Source organism: Eretmochelys imbricata, chromosome 16 (assembly GCF_965152235.1).
Source record: "Eretmochelys imbricata isolate rEreImb1 chromosome 16, rEreImb1.hap1, whole genome shotgun sequence".
Lineage (NCBI taxonomy): Eukaryota > Metazoa > Chordata > Testudines > Cheloniidae > Eretmochelys > Eretmochelys imbricata.
The window spans coordinates 4,213,830-4,233,209 of NC_135587.1; the positions used below are offsets into that span (position 1 = coordinate 4,213,830).

General features: G+C 46.1%; 1 protein-coding gene across 3 annotated transcripts in view; it reads left to right on the forward strand.

Moving 5' to 3' along the window:
* Positions 1 to 13,699, forward strand: part of RABL6 (RAB, member RAS oncogene family like 6) — a 106,476-nt gene extending 92,777 nt beyond the window's left edge. For 2 of the 3 annotated variants that reach the window (XM_077835672.1, XM_077835671.1), the window contains exons 13-15: positions 810 to 981; positions 10,720 to 10,775; positions 11,526 to 13,699. In XM_077835672.1, the coding sequence (XP_077691798.1) occupies positions 810 to 981; positions 10,720 to 10,775; positions 11,526 to 11,720 (423 nt within the window). In that variant the 3' untranslated portion in view covers positions 11,721 to 13,699. The remainder of the gene's footprint in view (positions 1 to 809; positions 982 to 10,719; positions 10,776 to 11,525) is intronic. The other variant, XM_077835673.1, reaches the window with a different exon arrangement.
* The last annotated feature ends 5,681 nt before the right edge of the window (positions 13,700 to 19,380 follow it).

The window sequence follows — 19,380 nt, forward strand, 5'->3', positions numbered from 1 at the left end:
GGTCAGGTTGAGCAGTGAAAGAAGCTGTGCCCCTTCCACTAACGGGGAGGGCTGCATACAGAGCCGGAAAGGCAGCTCAGCAAGAGAGGCAGGTCATGTTTGGACTAGTGCTAAGAATACTGTAAAGGAAATAAGTTAACTCCTTAAGTGTCAAGTGGCAAACATGGTGAGATGTCTGTGCTCCAGGATCAGGGCACAGCTGCAGGGTGAGAGGAGCCTTCTGAGGCTTTACCTGGCCCCTGCAATTTCCCAGCTTTTAGCCTCTGTATCATGAGAGATGCAGCTCCCTCTTTCCTTGAGCAGAGGGGGTTTGCTCCAGCCCCATGAAATGTTTCCCCTGGATATGTGCTGCCTTTTGACCCCAGGATGGCATGGATTCCCCTCTGTGACTCTGCCAGGGCACAATATAGGTTTGAGTCCATTGTATTTGAAGGTTTTCCAGGATGGCGGTGCCTGTTAGTGCAATTGGTAAGCCTGATGTATCTGGGGCTCATGTTTAACCCCACAGCACCAAGAGGCTGGCCTTTTGAGTACAAATGTTAAGCACCACAGGGCATTTCACACCAGAGCTACAGTTCCAGTGCTGTCTAGGGCAGTTCCATCATGGCATGAAATAGGTAGAACTGCCCTTTGGATGAAACTGTGACGGCTTCTTGAAAATACCTCCGTTCTACCACCCCCCCAGCTCCCCTTTAGAGAGCAGAAATGTATCCTAGGTAGAGGGGAGATGGGGCTTTTGCTTGAGCAATCAGTTTAGACTCCTTGGTAGCTGAGATTGGGTCCATGATATGTCTACTTTCATTCTCTAGGGTGAATTCCCAGTCCGAGAAGACCCCTCTGACATCTCAGATGAAGACACCTCGTTAGCAAAGCCTCCTCAGCCCATGAAGCCTACAATCCACTCCTTCAAGCTGAAAAATGACTCTGATCTGTTTGGCTTGGGTTTGGAAGAAACAGGCCCCAAAGAGAGCAGTGATGAAGGTAAAAATAGGTCATATGTCTGAGCCTGTCCAGCTGGGTTTTTCACTGCGCTGAATAGGTCCAAAGTTAAGCAAATAAATTTTGCATTAAGTAAAACATCCCCAACTTCACCCAACGCCCTGTGTGAGCATTTAATGAGCTTTGCCAAAGCATAGTTAACTTTCTTTCACTTTCTCCCATGCCTGCCCTGACTAACCTCAGCTGGGGGAGCACTTGCTGATGCCTTGGGAGAGACTACTGCGCTTTTTCCTGCCCTACTAGAAGTAAGGGCACTTCTTGAGAGCCTTTTCTTGAGATTTCCTGCCCAGCTTTGCATGCTTAAGACTCTGTGCGCGACACCACGGTACTGGAGCATGTAGGGTTTGGAGCTGTGCGTTTGCGGCATCAAGTCTGAGCACTTTGGCCATTGCTAACCATCACTTTTTGGGAAGGGTGTAAGTGGAGCAGTAGGACTGGCATGCTCTGAGTATTATTGTGGGTCCTCCCCGTCCCAAGAGCCAACCATAGCTTATGCAGAGAGGCTTCTGTGGATGGATTGGCATTACCACGTGACTGCTTCCTGTTGATCTGCCTGGGAAGTAACCTGGAATGATGGGACGTTAAAGACTCTTCGGGAGTGGCGGGGGAGCTGTGAGAGGCGTAGAAGGGATTTGACATTGATTAGTTGTTCTAAAATTATGACTAAGATGTCAAAGCCTATCCAAGCTCTATCAGCCTGTCATCTTCTGTACCTGCAGAGCCCAGCTGGATGGGACTCTCTCTACAGAGGCCTCAATCAATAACTCACATTTAATTTTGCCTTGCTTTTAGCCCTATGACTTCCCATAACCTACGCTGCCCTGTTGTGTTGGGCCTGATAGATTACTGCTAATGATGGACGAGGCCAGGTGTCAGCAACTTTCAGTGTTGACCTATGAGGTGTAAGTGACTTGAGTGGGTGGAATTGAACTTCAGTTACTCCGTTCTCTCCTCTGAAGCCCCACCCCAAATAGTGGGGTTGGGTAATTGCTTATCTGCCCCAAGGGTGTTTACATGGCTTCCCTTCTGTCAGCCCTTCTGTTCAATGCATCCATGATTCCAGAAGGGCGGAGAATGAAATGGTTTGGACTGTGGTGCCATCAATAGACAGGCCTGTCTCTTCAGTCAGACCCAAGCCGTGCAGTTTAGCTGTTTCCCCAGTATCTAGTCCTTGAACTGGTGGATGAGAGTAAGTTAGATGAAGCTTTGCACAGAGCAGATGAGAAGGATGTTGGCAAGTATGGTGGAAGATCTAGAAGGTGCAACAGGTTTGGTGTCAGTCCTTGTTATTCGAGAGTAAGCACAGTATTTGTCCTCGGCTCGAAATTTACGGGTCCTCCTGGAGTTAAAGAATTTTCTTAAGCAAAGAGTTTTTAGCAGAAGGCTGTGATCTTCCCTTCCCCCTTTAATGTGGGTCTTGACACTGTTATCCAGACCTTTGTGTCGGCCAGATTACTACAAATACACTTTACATGGACTGCCCTTGACAACCACTCAGAAGCTTCAGCTAATGCAGGATTGGCTTCCTTGGCAGTGATAGATGCAGAAGACTTGTTAATTTTTGAAGTATGCGCTGGTTTCCAAGTCATTTCCAGATGCAATTCAAGGGGTAGCTTTAGATAACTAAAATCATAAGTATTTTGGGTCCTGGCTAGCTTAGAGACTGCCTTACTCCTTATCATAGAAATGTAGGTCTAGATGGAACCTCAAAGTCATCAAGTCCAGTCCCCTGCATTGAGGTGGGATCAGACCATCCCTGACAGGAGTTGATTCAACCTCTTCTTAAAAACCTCCAATGATGGGATTCCACAACCTCTCTTGGAAACCTATTCCAGAGCTTAGCTACACTTATAATCAGAAAGTTTTTCCTAATATCTAACCTAAATGTCCCTGGTTGTAGATTAAGACCATTAATTCTTGTCCTATCTACCTTCAGTGGACATGGAGAACGAATAGATCGCCACCCTTTTATAAAAGCCCTTAACATACCTGAAGATTATCAGGTCACCCCTGAGTCGTCTTTTCTCAACACTAACCATGCCTGTGTTTTTTAACCTTTCCCAATAGGTCAGTATTTATTTTTTCAGTTGCTCTCCTCTGGACTCTTTCCAGGTTATCAGCATCTTTCCTGAAGTGTGGCACCCAGAGTTGGACGCCGTGCTAGAGACAAGGCTGTGCCGGTGCCAAGGGCGGCTCGGTTACCTCCTGTGTCTTACCTGCAGGGCTGCTATTAAGACATTCTGGAATATTGGCCTTTTTTCGCAACTGCATCACACTGTTGACTCACTCAGTTTGCTCTCCATTATAGCTCCCGGTTCTTTTTCAGCGATATTGCTGCCTAGCCAGTAGGGATGTAAAACAGTAAACAAGTTAACCAGTAAGCTTTAGTCTTACCAGTTAACCCATCTTAACCATTAAACCCGAGGCCTGGGTGAGCCAGCATAGCCCCAGCTGCACTGGCCGGCCAAGCCCAGCCCCGCAGGCCACGGTGGCCGGCCAGCCCCAGTCGCAGCCCTGGCTGGAGCCACGGGCCACACTAACCGACCGCAGCCCCCGCTGGCCGGAGCCTCAGACCGCGCCAGCCAGTCAACCCCAGGAGCAGCCCTGGGTTTTGTGCCTGCTGGCCAGAGCAGCCCCATTCCCTTTCTCTTTAATTGGTTAACCGGTCAACTTTTTAAATAATATTTATCACCAAACAAGATGCAATTTTGAAGCGTTGGTCAAGGGTCTGAGTGACCTCCCTTGACAACCAGCGCCACAAGAACAAGCAACCCAAATCTTTGGTGATCGGCTTTGACCATTTTACCATATGTGGTCCACTGTCCCCATGGACCATTGGGTTTTGGAGATCATCCGAAGGGGTTATACCATCCCATTTATCTCCATCCCACCTACCCATCCCTCTTCCCTGTCCTCCTTCAGGGATCCTTCTCATTAGCACCTGTTGAGACAAGAAGTACATCACTTTCTACAATTAGGGGCCGTCCAACACAACACAGAGGGAAGGGATTTTATTCCCATTATTTCCTGACTCAAAAGAAAAACGGAGGTTGGCGACCCATACTCGATCTCAGAAAACTCAACAAATTTGTGCGTACCCACAGATTCAAAATGGTCACACTGAATTCTATCATCCCTGTGCTCGAAGAGGGGGACTGGTTCTCCGCCCTCAACCAACAAGGTGCTTATTTTCACATTACCATCCATGCTGCTCACAGATGATTCCTATGATTCTTAGTGGGACAAGATCACTTCCAGTGCAGAGTACTACCATTCGGACTGTCGTCAGCCCCACGAGTCTTTACCAAAACCCTAGTGGTGGTAGCTACTCACTTGCGCAGACAGAGAATACTGGTATTCCCGTACTTAGACGATTGCCTACTCAAAGGCCCTACCCAGATGGAAATATTACACATCACTCGACAGACCATCTCTTTTCACTTGCTAGGGCTACAAATCAACAGAAAGAAATCTGCCCTAACTCCAGTACAACAATTGGACTTCACAGAAGCACACCTGGACTCAGTGGAGGCCAAAGCATCGCTGCCGATGCCCTGATTCACAGTGATGACCTCCCTCATATCGGCGGTCTCAGATAGCCCGTGGGTGTCTGCACGCACCTGCCTACAATTCCTGGGATATGTGGTGGCCACCCCTTCTATTAAAACACGCCAGACTGCACCTGCGCTGCCTTCAAGGGCGGCTGAACTGGGTATATATTCCACGAAAACACAGCCTACACAAACGACTCCACATTCACTGTGAGGGTGGACAAACCCAATAAAAGTTTGCTCAAGCATCCCGTTTCAACAGGATCTGCCATCCATACAAATTACAGCAGATGCCTCACTGATTGGATGGGAAGCTCACCTAACCCAACATACAATCCAAGGCAAGTAGCCCCCCACGGAAACACTCTTACACATCAACCTGCTTGAATTACCCGCAGTCTGCAGCGTGCGCCTACATTTCCTCCCCAGTTTGAGGCAAAACGGTAAGGGTCTTGATGGACAACATTGTGTGTATGTTCTATATAAACCTTCAGGTGGGGCATGTTTCCACTCCTTATGCAAGAAGGCCTTAAAACTATGTAACTGGTGCATAAAACACATCTGTTACAGCAGCATCCCTCCTGGGCTGACTGAACATGATGGCAGACACTTTAAGCAGACAGTTTTCCCAAGAGCACGAATGGGAACTGAATGATGACTTAACACTAGATATATTTCACATGTGGGGATCCCCACACACAGACCTGTTCACAACATCAATGAACAAGAAATGCCCGAAGTTTTGCTCATGAGCAGGACTAGGAGCATGATACCTGGGGGATGCTTTCCTCATCAAATGGAATGCTCCTCTTCTATACGCATTCCCACTGATACGTCTAATCTCCAAAGTGATGCACGAAATACGAACCGACAGGGCAAAATAATACTTATTGTACCAACATGGCCCAGACAGAAATGGTTCCCTTACATGGCAACCTGCACACCTTTCACTCTCTTTTTCCTACAGAATCTTATTTTTCAGGACGACTGTCAAGTCCTCCATCTGGACCTGGAGAAATTTCACCTGAAGACATGGCTCCTTCATGGCTGCACCACGATGAACTAACCTGCTCAGAGCAAGTAAAACAAGTGTTAATAAACAGCAGAAAACACAACACGCGTTCTACTTACCTCCAAAAATGGAAAAGATTCTTCCTGTGGAGCCAGAACAAACAAATATCTGCAAGCCGGGCACCACTTCCACTAATCCTAGATTATTCATTGTCCTTAAAGAACTCAGGGCTTGGAGTTTACCTCGCTGCCATCACAGTTTTCCATCAACAGATAGACGGAATGTCCGTATTCGCTCACCCAATTACTAAGCATACAGAATATGTACCCAGACATCCAAGAACCCCTGCCTGCATGGGACCTAAATCTGATTCTTAGAAGTCTAACCAGAGCCCCTTTTGAACCATTAGCCACATGCTGTTTATTTCACTTATCTAGGAAAGTGGCATTCCTAGTTGCCATTACATTGGTGTGAAGAGTCAGGGAGCTAGGGGCTCTCATGGCTCACACCCATACACAATATTCTTCAAGGATAAAGTGACACTTAGGATGTGTTCTAAGTTTATGCCCAAAATATTGTCTTTGTTCCACCTCGACCAACCAATTCACTTGCCTACATTCCATCAAAAACCACACACCAGCGCTCAAGAGGCGGTCCTGCACACATTGGATGTGCACTGTGCCTTGGTGTGTTATCTGGACAGGATGAAACGCTTTCGAAAGTCACCTTGATGCTCTGTGTCAACAACAGAACGATTGAAGAGCTCTGCCATATCGACGCAAAGATTATCTAAATGGATATCCAGCTGTATCATATGTGCTATTCACTACACTGAAGCCCCTCTGGGCATCGGAACCCACACAACAAGAAATTTGTGCAGGAATGCTATGGAGGTAGATAATTTTCCCATTTTAGACATCTGCACAGCGGACACGTGGGCCTCTGAACGCACATTCACGAACCACTATGCAATTACGCTCAGTTCAAGCTCAGACACACGACTAGGCCTCACTATACTAGCCTCAGCAATAAACTCCACTCTGAAGTCACTTCCTTCCTCATGGAAGGCACTGCTCTACATTCACTTGAAGTGGAGCACCCCCAGGGACATCACTCAAAGAAGAAGAGAAAGTTACTCACTGTTTGCAGTAACTGAGGTTCTTCGAGATGTGTCCCCCTATGGGTGCTCCACTACGCATCCTCCTCCCCTCTGCTTTGGAGTTCACAGTAAGGACTGTATGATAGAGATGGAATTGAGGGGGTTGAGACACGAGGGCACTAGATGAAGTGCCAACAGCACTGCGAGACAGCTACTGCACACACACATCCCAACCTGGCACTGCTACTGAAAATCTCTGATCAGCAGTGCGGGACGCACCGACACCTGAAGTGGAGTACCCATGGGGGGACGCATCTCGAAAAAACTCAGTTACTGCACAAGATGAGTAACCTTCTCTTTTTTTGAAATCTATTGTCCTTATTATTCTGCTGCTGTCACTCCTTCCTTTCCTTAGACTTGTGAAATCTCTAATTTCATGATCACTTGCCCCAAAATGCCTTCAGCTTTCAGATTCTCAACCAGTTCCTTCCTGTTTGTCAGCATAAAACCCCCATGTTTACTTCCTCCACTCTCTGAAACAAAAAAAACTGTTCCCAACACGTTGCAGTAACTTACTGGATATTTTACTTTTGGTGTATTACTTTTCCAACAGATGTGTGAGGTAGTTAAAAGTCCATCATTACTACCAGGTTTGTGTTTTGGATATTTCCAATATTTGTTCTAGAAATGCCTCTACCTGAGTTGGTGGCCTATAATAATCCTTGTCATGACATCACCCCTATTTCCCCCCCTTTTATCTTTACCCTGAGACTTTGAACTGATTTGCATATCACCACCTTCTGGAGCTCAGAACAAGTGTATGTATTCTTGCTTCACCTCTTCCCTTTTTATTCTGCCTGTCTTTCCTGAACAAGCGTACTCCCCTATAACAATATTCCAATCATGAGATGTATCCGACCAAGTCTCTATGGTGCTAAATTATGACTTAATTATGAACTAATACTTGCAGTTCTTCCTGTGTATTCACCATACTCCTTGCACTTGTGTATAGACATCCAAGATGTTGAGTGTATTCTCCCACTAATTTCCTTTTGTTGCTTCTATGACACTATTGTAATTTTTCACGTCTCTGTTCTCTCCACACCCCCCCAATGCTTTTTCCCTTCTTCATCGGGTAGACCACCATGTCTTTCCAGAATACCTCCTTCCTGGAACAGCATCTCATAGTCAAAGAGGTTGAAGCTTTACTGTTAACACCATCTGTGCAGCCATATGTCCATCCTGGAGTTGAATAGGTCCTTACCCTTAATTGGAAGATGGATGAGAACACAATATGTGCCCCCTCTCCCGCAACCACTTCACCCTTGCGCCCAGAGACCTGTACTCACTGCTAATCTGCTCAGGGTCATACCTGGCAGTTTCATTATTACCCAGAGCTTCGAAAACCTTTCCACAACACCTCAGATCTGGGCTCCCGGCAGGCAACTTGCATGCAGGGACATCGTCAGGTTGGCAGATGGATGGTTTTATCCCCCTCAGAAGGGAGTCTCTGACCACCAGCACCCTACACATCCTCCTCTTAGGTGCAGTGGCCATGAACCTCCCAGTCTTGGGAGCAGGTGGGCCCTCGTCAGCCACTGGGGTCTGCTCCTCACCTCCTATTGCAAGTACAGTATACTGGTTCTTTCTCTCAATGGTTGGATGGGGTGGAACACACCCTACTGCCCAAGGGGGCGAGCAGCCAGTCCTCCTTCCTCCTTTGGTGCTGCTGTTGTCGTTGGTAGTTGGCAAGCATCCTCTATGCCAGATGTTATCCTGTTAATGAAGTCCTCGTGCTCCCAGATGCTGTGCAGATAAGCCACCTCCTCCTTCACCTCTCTTCCCTACTTCCTGATGGACTTCACCACCAGACACACGCCTAACACCAGCTAGTTACCGCTGCCTGGCTTTCGTCAGCAGGGGCTTGCAGGCTGCATTCCAAGCAAGGCAAGACCAGGGCCTGGGTAAAAGTCACCAGGCTCAGGATGCAAGTCTGAGCGGGGGAGGCCCCCAAGGGTAGGCAGAGGAAGAGCTAGCAGTGGTGTTAACAATGTGCTGTTTTCCTCCCCTTATGGGTTCTGCCTTGTAGAGTATTTGCAAGTTAAGGAAAAGGGCAGGGGGGAGAACCACACAGTCCTACTTTGACTCTCTCCTCAGGGAGCCCGGAAACGTAAGCCACTGTTACCTCTCTGCCTGAGCAAGAGAGAGCTTTGCTAGAGCTTGAACTGTCTGTCTGCTCCCTGCCACACCACTGTCTGCCTCCCCAGCAAAATCTGAGAGATCCTGCCAACCTAACCTTTGCCTTGCAGGTAACATTCAGTGAAACCCAAGTTCCCCAGAGACATCTCCCTGCAGTGTCCAGTCTCTTACTGGACACTTCCAGAAATTACTAAGTCTGCTGCTTGTATAGAGAGAGTGCACACTCCAGCCTGTTATACTAGCTGGGGACCCACACCTCACTTTAATACAGAGCACTGTGATGGTTTATAGTAAAACTCAGAATAAGTTTAATAATAAAGAACAGAGACGGAAGTGATACTAAGCAAGAGAAGAGACAGGTCTAGATACAAACAAAAATAACCCACTTTCTAGTGTCTAAGACTTAACTTCAGCAAGCTACAATCTTTGCCTAAGCAGCTTGCATCTTACATCACACCACCAGCATCTTCAGCCCCTGAGTGTACACAGAGCTAGAGGATGCTGGCCACTTTGTCCTCTGTGATGGATAACAAAATGGCATTTTGCCTTTCCTTCTATTTCCCAGAATGCATTGATTTGTCCCTAGGAGTCGGGATAGCCTCTGCTGTTTTTCTCATCTTATTGACTTCCCATCCCCCGGTTGACTTGTATGTAAATTGGGCTTCCATTGTTTTGGTTCCACAATGCTTAATTTACATTAGAGACAGGGAGACAGCTGCCTTCCCACCTGTCAGGAGGAGAAGCTGTTTCTCCCTTGGTTTGGTCGCAGACTTTAAAGCATAATATCCATAATACCTCATATAGTGTTAATACTGACATTTCACAGTGATATTGATCTGTCTCATCAGCTTTCATAAGATCTTACTCAATACACTTTGTATACAGCAGGAGTGGCCAAACTGTGGCTCGTGAGCTGCATGCAGCTCTTTTACAGTTAAAGTGCCGTTCGCAGAGCCCCATCCCTCCCACCTCCATTCTCCACCTATCGGACTCGCTGCGGGGAGCTTGGGACCTCTACCGTGCAACGGGGTGGTGGGATGGAAGCTTCTGATTAGTGGGGAAGGGGGACTCGGGACTTTAGCCTCAGGAGGAGCAGGGCTGAAACCCTGAGCCCCAGCAGGCACCTTCCGAAGTGTCCCCTGGCTCTCAAACTTCTAAAGATTATTGTATGTGGCTCAGCAGGTCAGTAAGTTTGCCCACCCTGGTATACAGTATTATTTACTATAAATCGGTTGATTCAGTTGTTTATTCTTTGGAGTTCAAACCCCCTGTTTTCCCCTGGGTGTCTAGACTCTGAGTGTCACACCTGCCTTCCTTCACTGGTGAACTCAGCTGACTAGCTGCCTTCATCCTCTTGTGCCCTATTGTGGTAGTCAAGATCAGCTGGAATGCTTCTGTCCACAGACCCTAGAGTTGAACTGAAGGGCTGGAGGCAGTATGTTTTCAGCAGCTGCCCCTTTACTAGGGAATTTAACTGTGAGTTTGTTTGACTTGTGGGCTTATCTGTTTGCTCAGGCTTTTCCAGGAGAAATGTAGTGATTGGATCTGTTGAGGTTCCATTTAGATGACCCCAGTCAAGTACATGTCAGTTATATTTGAACATGTGCCCAGAGACTTAGTAATGGACATAGCTTTATAATTGTAAAGTAAAGAACAGCCCCACATTTGTAGCTAACATTCCTGGGGAAGAAGCTAATTTCTCAGTGCCATGCAGTTTGGTGTTGTGAATCAGGATCTCCCCTCCATTCAGCTCTAATGAACCATATACAGTGTCCTCCTTAGCAGCAGGAGAGGAGGGCTTTTTTTAACCATTTAATTTTGCTAGAGAAAACAACTTTTTGGGTTTTTTGTTTGAACAGATAAAGAAAAACCTCCTTCCAAGGAGAAAAAGAAGAAGAAAAAGAAGAGCAAAGAGGTACAGCTTCATTCCCCGGTGTAAACTCCATCAGCATGTTCTCTGCCAGAGGGGGACTGGCATGCTACAGGAATTGTGGCTAGCTCTCTTAGTGACTGGTTTCTCTTCCATATTCCAACCCTGGAGAGGCAAGGGGATCTGTAGTCCCCAAGTCTCCAGGCTATTAGCCAGTTTCCAACTTACAAGGAAATTTGTAAAACTTAAGTTAAAATCAGAGATGTAATGTAGTATAGGATTTGATTGTACAGAGCATGCATATAGAACAGACAGCATATGTACTATCTAGCAACAAAATTCTCTCTCAGTTCAGCAGTGTCCAAGAAAGAATAAATCTTAAGAGCTAACCAGAGATAATCAGCAGATTTGTTCTTCAGTGAGGTGCATCAGTTCTAAACTTTCCCAGCTCTGTGTAGCTCAAAAGCTTGTCTCTCTCACCAACGGAAGTTGGTCTAATAAAAGATATTACCACACCCACCTTCTCTCTCTAAACTTGTTGGCATTCTGACTAGCCATCCTTATCTGACAGGACGGCTAGTGTAAATCAAACGTTGCTTCACATGCTCCCCATCTATAATAGCAGACGGGTCCGAGATCACTAACCCCATCCCTCCTAGATATTGGACTTTATTCCTTCCATATAAAATTCCCACGATAGGTAGGCTTCCTCCCTAGGGTCCCACTTTCAGGATGATGCATGATGGGTTACTGGTGCCATTAGAAAAAAGCTTTAATTGCCTTCTCATCTTGCAGGAAGAAGAGAAGTCTACGAAGAAGAAAAGCAAACACAAGAAGTGCAAGGAGAAGGAGGAGAGCAAAGATGAGAAGAAGAAAAAGAAAAAAAGAAGCAAGGAGAAAAACAATGAGATAGATGAACTGGAGGCCTTTCTGGGAGGAGGAGCCAGCGCCAGCAAGCAGCAAGGGGGTGGGGACTATGAGGAGCTGTAGGCCTGCAGTGTGTACAATCAGCAGACTCCATTGGGGCCTGCCACCAACTCTCCATACAAGCCATGCCAGGACGTGTACAGATGTGTAAAGCTTTGGCTGTCTGCCATAAGTACTATTGAAACAGAGAGGGTGGAACAAAAAAGCTTTACATCTGTGTGTGCTGTTCTGGTGCAGTCATTGTGTGGAAGGAAAACACAGCCGTGGTATACTTGAGGAAGGTTAAAGGTCACGGTATGGTATCGTGGCAATGACTTATCATTTCCCCCTACCAGTGTCTAACCCTCTTTCCTTTCTCCAGAGAGTTCCAATCTGGTAGTTGTCAGGGGGTGGGGAGGGAAAGATGAGTGGACCTGTTCCCACCCCCACCATATTCCACTGCTGCACCCCTGAAATTCCTGTTTTAATAAATAAATGAATGCAGCAAAATATGCCATCTGAATGCATCGTGCTGTCACCTTGTGAATAATCAAGTCTTCAACTTTTTATCCTTCATATTTTTTAATGAGAAAGGTGTTGTTGGCCTTTGCGCCGTAAGGCAATCAACAAGCTTTAAATTAGCAAAATATCTGATTGTACAGCTCTTAATGAAGCAGCTGCAGGGCCTGAAATAAGAGTGAATATAATTTGGGGATCTTTCTGCACAGCAGAATAATTAACTCTCAGTGGTGCTGCTTTTGGAATCTATGAAGCCTCATTGATTCCTATGGCCCCATTGTCTCCGGCACTATATGTAAGCCGCTGTGCAGTTGGGAAGACAATGGAAAGTTATCTTTTAGAAGAGAAACTAAATTGACACTTTCCCCTAAACACTCCTTGACGCCCCGGCCTTGAATTTGAATACACTAGTAATCCAGCCCTACAGCACCTCTCAGGGACATGACTGCCAAATGGAAATGAAGATACCAGAATTTCAAGAGAGTTTACAGAACTGTGTTAGCATGGCAAGGCGTTCGCTTCTCAGGGTATGCTGTAAAACAAAGGCTGCCTCTGCACTGAATGGGGAAACCACTCGAGCTGGGGAGAGTGTCCCTCAAGTTCTCCAGACACTGAAAGCCAGGTTTACTAGGCCACCTAGCAGTTAGTGTGGGACACTTCCTTGCCCAGAGTGGAATGCAGAACCACCTATTGTCACGTGAGCTTTGAAAGCCTTTTAATTTTGGCTCTGGTATCAAAGAACCATGTATGGTGTATGCACAGCAGCGTAGGTCATGGATGGTTGACGCCCTTGCCCTGCCATTCATGCCTTCCGCTGTCTTGGTGAGTGGCCCCCCCATCTTTAAAGATCCTGTTAATATTCAAAAACAATGAGGAGTCCGACTGGATACAGTGGATACAGACTAACACAGCTACCCCTCTGATACTTGTTAATACTTATGACCCTATTGTGTTGTATTCCCTCCAAGGCTCAGCCCTGGGAAGCCCGTTCAAATTTTTGTGCATTTATTAAATAGCCCTATTGCGTGTGGGTTGTTTTTTTCTTTTTAGTAGTAAAAGGTGGACTGTCTGAAGGAAACTAGATGAAATCCAAACTCAGGTTTCCTTCCACTTCCCCAATCAGTGGGATACTGCTTTGGATCCATCCTCCACTTCAGAGTTGCCTTGAACTATAGACCATTGCTCCATTTTTTTTTCCTGAGAAATGCACTTGTAACTTTCTATATACAACAAACTGGGGTCTTGCTGCATGAGCGGAGTATCATTTCAGGTACGTTTTCCATTAGCAGTTGCCTGGCTCAAAGTGTTTTGTTTCGTGTGACACTTTGGAGAATTTGCATGGGACATTTCAAACTTCACACACCAGGGAAGAATACAAACCAGTTTGCAGCCTCTGCTCCAAAAAGGAAACAACATTTACGGTACAGCTGGCCAAGTGTTTTTGAAAGTGCTTCTGCTCTGTAAAGATTTTGGATCATGTTCCATTTTGCATTGGAAAACCTAGTGCACTCCATTCTGACTATAAAGCTCTCTATTGTACACAACTGCCTCTGAACCTTTTCTTATGTACATAGCTTAACCATTGCAACACTTGCTTGAACTCAGGAGACTTCATGACCTTCCAGGGCAGTTTCACAAGAGGCCAGTGCTCTCAATCCTTCCTGATGACTTAGTAGCTGTTTCCTTAAAGGGACCCTGTCAGGGACAAACCATAGCTTAAAAAAAATTCCTTGTGTGTTTAGTAAACACCGGAAGAGGATTGTTCAAATTTAAAACTTTAAAAAATCTGAATTTTCTCCCCTTCTGTGCTTTGTTCAAGTATTGCATTTGTGTCACCTGGGCCAATAACAATAGAGTCATTGGTTTCTTTCCTCTTTATAGTCACTTCCTAGATGGTTTCACTTTCCAGCTAGCACAAGGCTGCAGCATCTCTGTAAATCTCATTAAAACATTCTACTGCGCTCTGTCAATTATTTTTTTTTTTTTTTTTTGGGTGCGGGGCGGGATTCTAGAGATTTTCCCAAACCAAATCATTAGCCCAATTTGACTGACATGGTCCCTTGTCTGTTCCTGAGGGCCAGGATTTCTCAGCCCAAAACACAGTCAGCACTGGAATGGCTGGAACAAGTAACAATCATGGTAGTCATTGCTTTCCTAAACATTCCCCTAAAGAGAAAAGGGGCTATAGAGACTCCCCCGCACACTCACACTTCCTAATATGCATGCGTACACACACACACACACACACACACACACACCTTTGAAGCAGCTTTGAGGAAAGCTGGCCTTGTGGTTAACTAACTGCCCTGGGATTCAAGATCGGGGTTCAGTTCTTGTCTCTGCTGCATTAATCGGAGTCTCAGTTCTCCCCTTATAGGGTGGGGATGCTCGTTCTGTCTCACGGGGAAGATGAGGATCAATGCTGAGCACCACCTAAACATTCATGATACTGTGGCGAATGCAGCCTCAGGAGTGGCCTGAACATAGCCCTTCCCCTCTGAAGTCTAGTGTGCCAGGCACTTGTGTTGGGAGGCCAGCTGGGGAACCCCCACCAAGAAGCTGTATTGCTGACAGGATTGTTCCACTCTAACAAGGTGCAGTGGCCCGTGTTGATCCAGAAGACGCTCGCTAGCCTGTGACTGAATTAAATTGGTCTTCCCCCAGTTCTTTGAGTATGCACCTAGGAAATGCCCCAGCTAGCAGTGCTGAACATACAGGATTATGCCTGTCAGAAGCAGTTAATCTGTGGATTGGGCTTTCTCTTTGAAAATTCGTTTCTGCAGGTTTTTAGCTAGCACCTCCAGTTTGCAGCTTTTGGATTAAACGAAGCATGGAGTAGCCATTTGTGTTAGTGCGGAAGCTTCTGCAGAAGCACATTGACTCTAGCTTTGTTGTATTTCAAGAGGTACCAATTCACTTGATTTTTGGATGGCTGGTAAACGCAATCAGCCAACTCATGGCTGGTAGAAGCAGCAATTTCTTGGAGCCAAAGCCACCCCAGGACACATGTGGATTATGTCTCTTATAAATTGCTGTAGGTAAATTGCTGTTCAGCTATATGGTAGCACTGTATTTTTGTTGTGTGTCAGTTTAAAAGGCAAATTTTCCAAGCAGAACATCGGGCATTCTGGAGGTATTAGCCACCTGTTGCTTGCTGCTGATGGACTCGCACATCATAAAACCTCACTCAGTGCTTCCCCCACCCTCCATATCACCACTTGGAAACAACGTGGGGTTGGACACACTACCTTAAGATCAAACCTTGGTCTCCACTGCGTAACTTGCATTACTGCATTAGGCATACCATCAAATAGTACAGAACAGATATTGGGGCATCTGGGAGTAAAGTCCTACCTAAGCAAGAGTTGAGGTGCTTTGTTCCTACCTACCATATCTTCCTAATCAAAAAATGGGTCAAGATTCACTAGAACCATTGTTCTTTTGGCTACATGAGCTGCTTCCGAGAAGATTGCTGTATTTCATAGACTCATAGAAGATTAGGGTTGGAAGAGACCTCAGGAGGTCACCTAGTCCAACCCCCTGCTCAAAGCAGGACCAACCCCACCTAAATCATCCCAGCCAGGGCTTTGTCAAGCCAGGCCTTAACAACCCCTAAAGATTTCACCACCTCCCTAGGTAACCCATTCCAGTGCTTCACCACCCTCCTAGTGAGACAATGTTTCGTAATATCCAACCTAGACCTACCCTGCTGCAACTTGAGACCATTGCTCCTTGTTTTGTCATCTGCCACCACTGAGAACAGCCGAGCTCCATCCTCTTTGGGAACCCCCCCCCCCTTCAGGTATTGAATGCTGCTATCAAATCCCCCCTCACTCTTTTTTCCATAGGAGAGGAAGTGATCCCTGTGGAACTTGTAAAGCGCTCTGGAATGAATGGTGATAGATAAAGTAAGAGAGCAAACGTGCACTCTAAAAGCATGGTCAGACATGGAACCCTATTAGCAGCTGAAGGTTGGACTGTACGACTGGGATGCTACTTTTATCGAACTTGCATAAGGTTTCATCTTTGAGTTGTTTTCATGAGGTCTCCATTCAAGTGATGTTTGTTGTTTGTATTACACTAGCTCCCCAAAGCCCCAGTCGGGATTGAGGGCCCATTGTGCTGCTGGCCTTCCAAACACACATGCTAAGATAGTCTCTGCTCTGAAGAGGTTAGATATGGAGCTCAGTTTGGATCATGTTAGTTGAAGTTGATGGCAAATTACCCAATGTGGTATATCAGAGACAGGCCAAGATGCAGGAGTAGATGGAGGGAGATCGGTCAGAAGTGGAGAGGTAGATCAATGAGTCTTCAGCACGGGGGTCATAGAATCATAGAATATCAGAGTTGGAAGGGACCTCTGGAGGTCATCTAGTCCCACCCCCTGCCCAGAGCAGGACCAATCCCCAACTAAATCATCCCAGCCAGGGCTTTGTCAAGCCTGACCTTAAAAACTTCTAAGGAAGGAGATTCCACCACCTCCCTAGGTAACCCATTCCAGTGTTTGACTACCCTCCTAGTGAAAAAGGTTTTCCTAATATCCAACCTAAATCTCCCCCACTGCAACTTGAGACCATTACTCCTCATTCTGTCATCTGCTATCACTGAGAATAGTCTAGATCCATCCTCTTTGGATCCACCTTTCAGGTAGTTAAAAGCAGCTATCAAATCCCCCCTCATTCTTCTCTTCTGCAGACTAAACAATCCCAGTTCCCTCAGCCTCTCCTCATAAGTCATGTGTTCCAGTCCCCTAATCATTTTTGTTGCCCTTCACTGGACTCTCTCCAATTTCTCCACATCCTTCTTGTAGTGTGGGGCCCAAAACTGGACACAGTACTCCAGATGAGGCCTCACCAATGTCAAATAGAGGGGAACGATCACATCCCTTGATCTGCTGGCAATGTCCCTACTTATACACCCCAAAATGCCATTGGCCTTCTTGGCAACAATGGCACACCGTTGACTCATATCCAGCTTCTCGTCATGGTTAAAGCTATGTGAGTAGATGCAACCCTTAAGAGTTTAAGGTAAAAGGGGAAGGGGAGGGTGCCAGGAAAACATTTTTAATGACTTGCTTTAATTTTCTGTTTACCAAGACAAATCCAGCTTTCCTGTACCTTGTATCCTCCTCCACCTGAACTGAATCTCTCCCTTAGAGAGCCTGGGCTCCCCAAGTCATTGTAATGATGGTTAGGATTGTAAAACTCAAAGCTAAGAAACACAGAAAGTGTTCTCAGAGAAGACTGAACTCTTGCCTGCACTATACATACAGGACCCAATTTTGCCCACTTACCTCTGTGCACCTCACATCAAAACCAAACTGGAATAGTGCAGCCAGAGTGCAGATTCTGGCTCTGGATAGGTTAAGGTGTAAATATCTCAGCATAAATACTAAATCAGAATACTCCATATGTCCAGCCTGGGGGAAGCCAAGGTTACCATGGAAACCTTAATTTCAGTGCCTGACTTCTGACTTGATGTGATCATGTTGACAAGATTTTTGCATTTAACTCTGTTGAGAGGAGATTAAAACCTTGATCTCTGCTGATTTCACAGGGTCTTTCCAGGCACACGGCCATCACTGCATCGTTTCACAGTCCCAGGGAGAGCATCATAACAGTCAGGTTGACCATGGGCCAGATCCTTTTGTCAGCTGTATAGAACAGTCTCTACTTCTGTCCATACTCTCATGCTCTTACGCCCCCTTTGAGCCCTCAAAATGTCTTTAAGGTGACAATTTTAGCTACAGTGACGTCTGCCCAGACAAATGTAAGTATTGGTCTCACTTTGTCTCCTAGGCCCCGACTCAGTCTCTGTCTTCCGCTCTTCCCTAGATGACATTCCATCTTTCATCAGCAGTCATCCGGAAGATGAACACCCAATGCCATATTTGCCATCCTGTCCCAAACCCTGTTTCTCCATAGGCTGGGGTGATGGCCTCTGGGCGCTAAGGGTGCTGAAGTTCTATGTATCTTCTCAGGAAGGTTTGGTAATCATCTGCTGTTGCAAGAGGGTACATCACTCTGCTTCCTTGCTTGTGTGTGAAGCAAGTACCAGAATCCCAAGCAAGACAAGTGTCTCTGTGCTGAGATTCCTGGGAGGGGGGAACCTGGTTTCTATTCCTGAGGAGAAGAAGGCAACAATCATGGTGCTCTCCACACCTGCTCATAAAGTTCTAGATCTCTTCTCATCCAAGTATGCCTCCTTCCCTCCCAGGGCTCCCCAGCATGGTAAAGCTGCTTCCTCCATCTGCTGATAGGTGGGAGAAAGTGAGAGAGGCAAGCCCCTCTGTCAAGGGTGAATGCCAACTCTGTGACTCCGAGTGCAGAAGTGGAGCCCGCAAGGATTTTAAAAATTAATACTTGCCACTCCAGGCTTGTATTAAACTCCCAAGGTTACAGCTTTTCTCTTACCTTGGCTTGGTAAACACTGCCACCACCCAAATGAAAAAAACCCACCCAGGAAGGAGCACCTTGGAATTCCTCCCTGTGGGGTACTCTCAAGCCCTTTCACCCCTGGCCTCCCTAGGGAAAAGCTGAGAAAGAAAACAAAGGAAATTAACTGTGGCTACCAGCTAATCAAACACGCACAAACCTCTTAGGACACCAATGATCCAATTCTGTTCTTTAAAAAGGTAAATTTTATTAAAAACAAAAAAAGAAAATGCATCTGGAACTTAGGCTTTTGCTAGATTTTAAAGGAGCAATTCCAAAAATCAAGCACCCAAAATAGCTTTGTTGGGGGTTCAGCTTAAAGGTTACAAGCAAACAAAAGCATCTGGGGTTAGCACAGAGAAGTCCACAAGCCAATAAGAAATAAAAGAAATAACGCTAATCGCGTCTAGCTACACATTCTGATCTACTTACACATTTGGGGTTCAGATAAGTAGTTCTAGGTATGATCTGATGATTTATGATCATACCTGGCTTAAGCTGCTTATAGCATGGCTGCTCTGTTCCTCCAGCCCAGAGAACAACAGGCAAAGGGAATGTTTTTTTCCCAATTTTAAAAAGTTCTAGCCTTCCCATTGGCTCTTTTGGTCAGGTGCCCACTTTTCTTTTCTTTACCTGGGGGACTTTTTAACCCTTTACAGGTAAAGCAAGTAAAGAACATGTTCAAAGTAAAGAACATAGTAAAGCTATGAAGAAGGATTTTACAACTAACTGGCTGGCTGGGTGTCCATCAAAGGGAGCTATCCCCCCCTTTATTTATCACACCCTCCCTC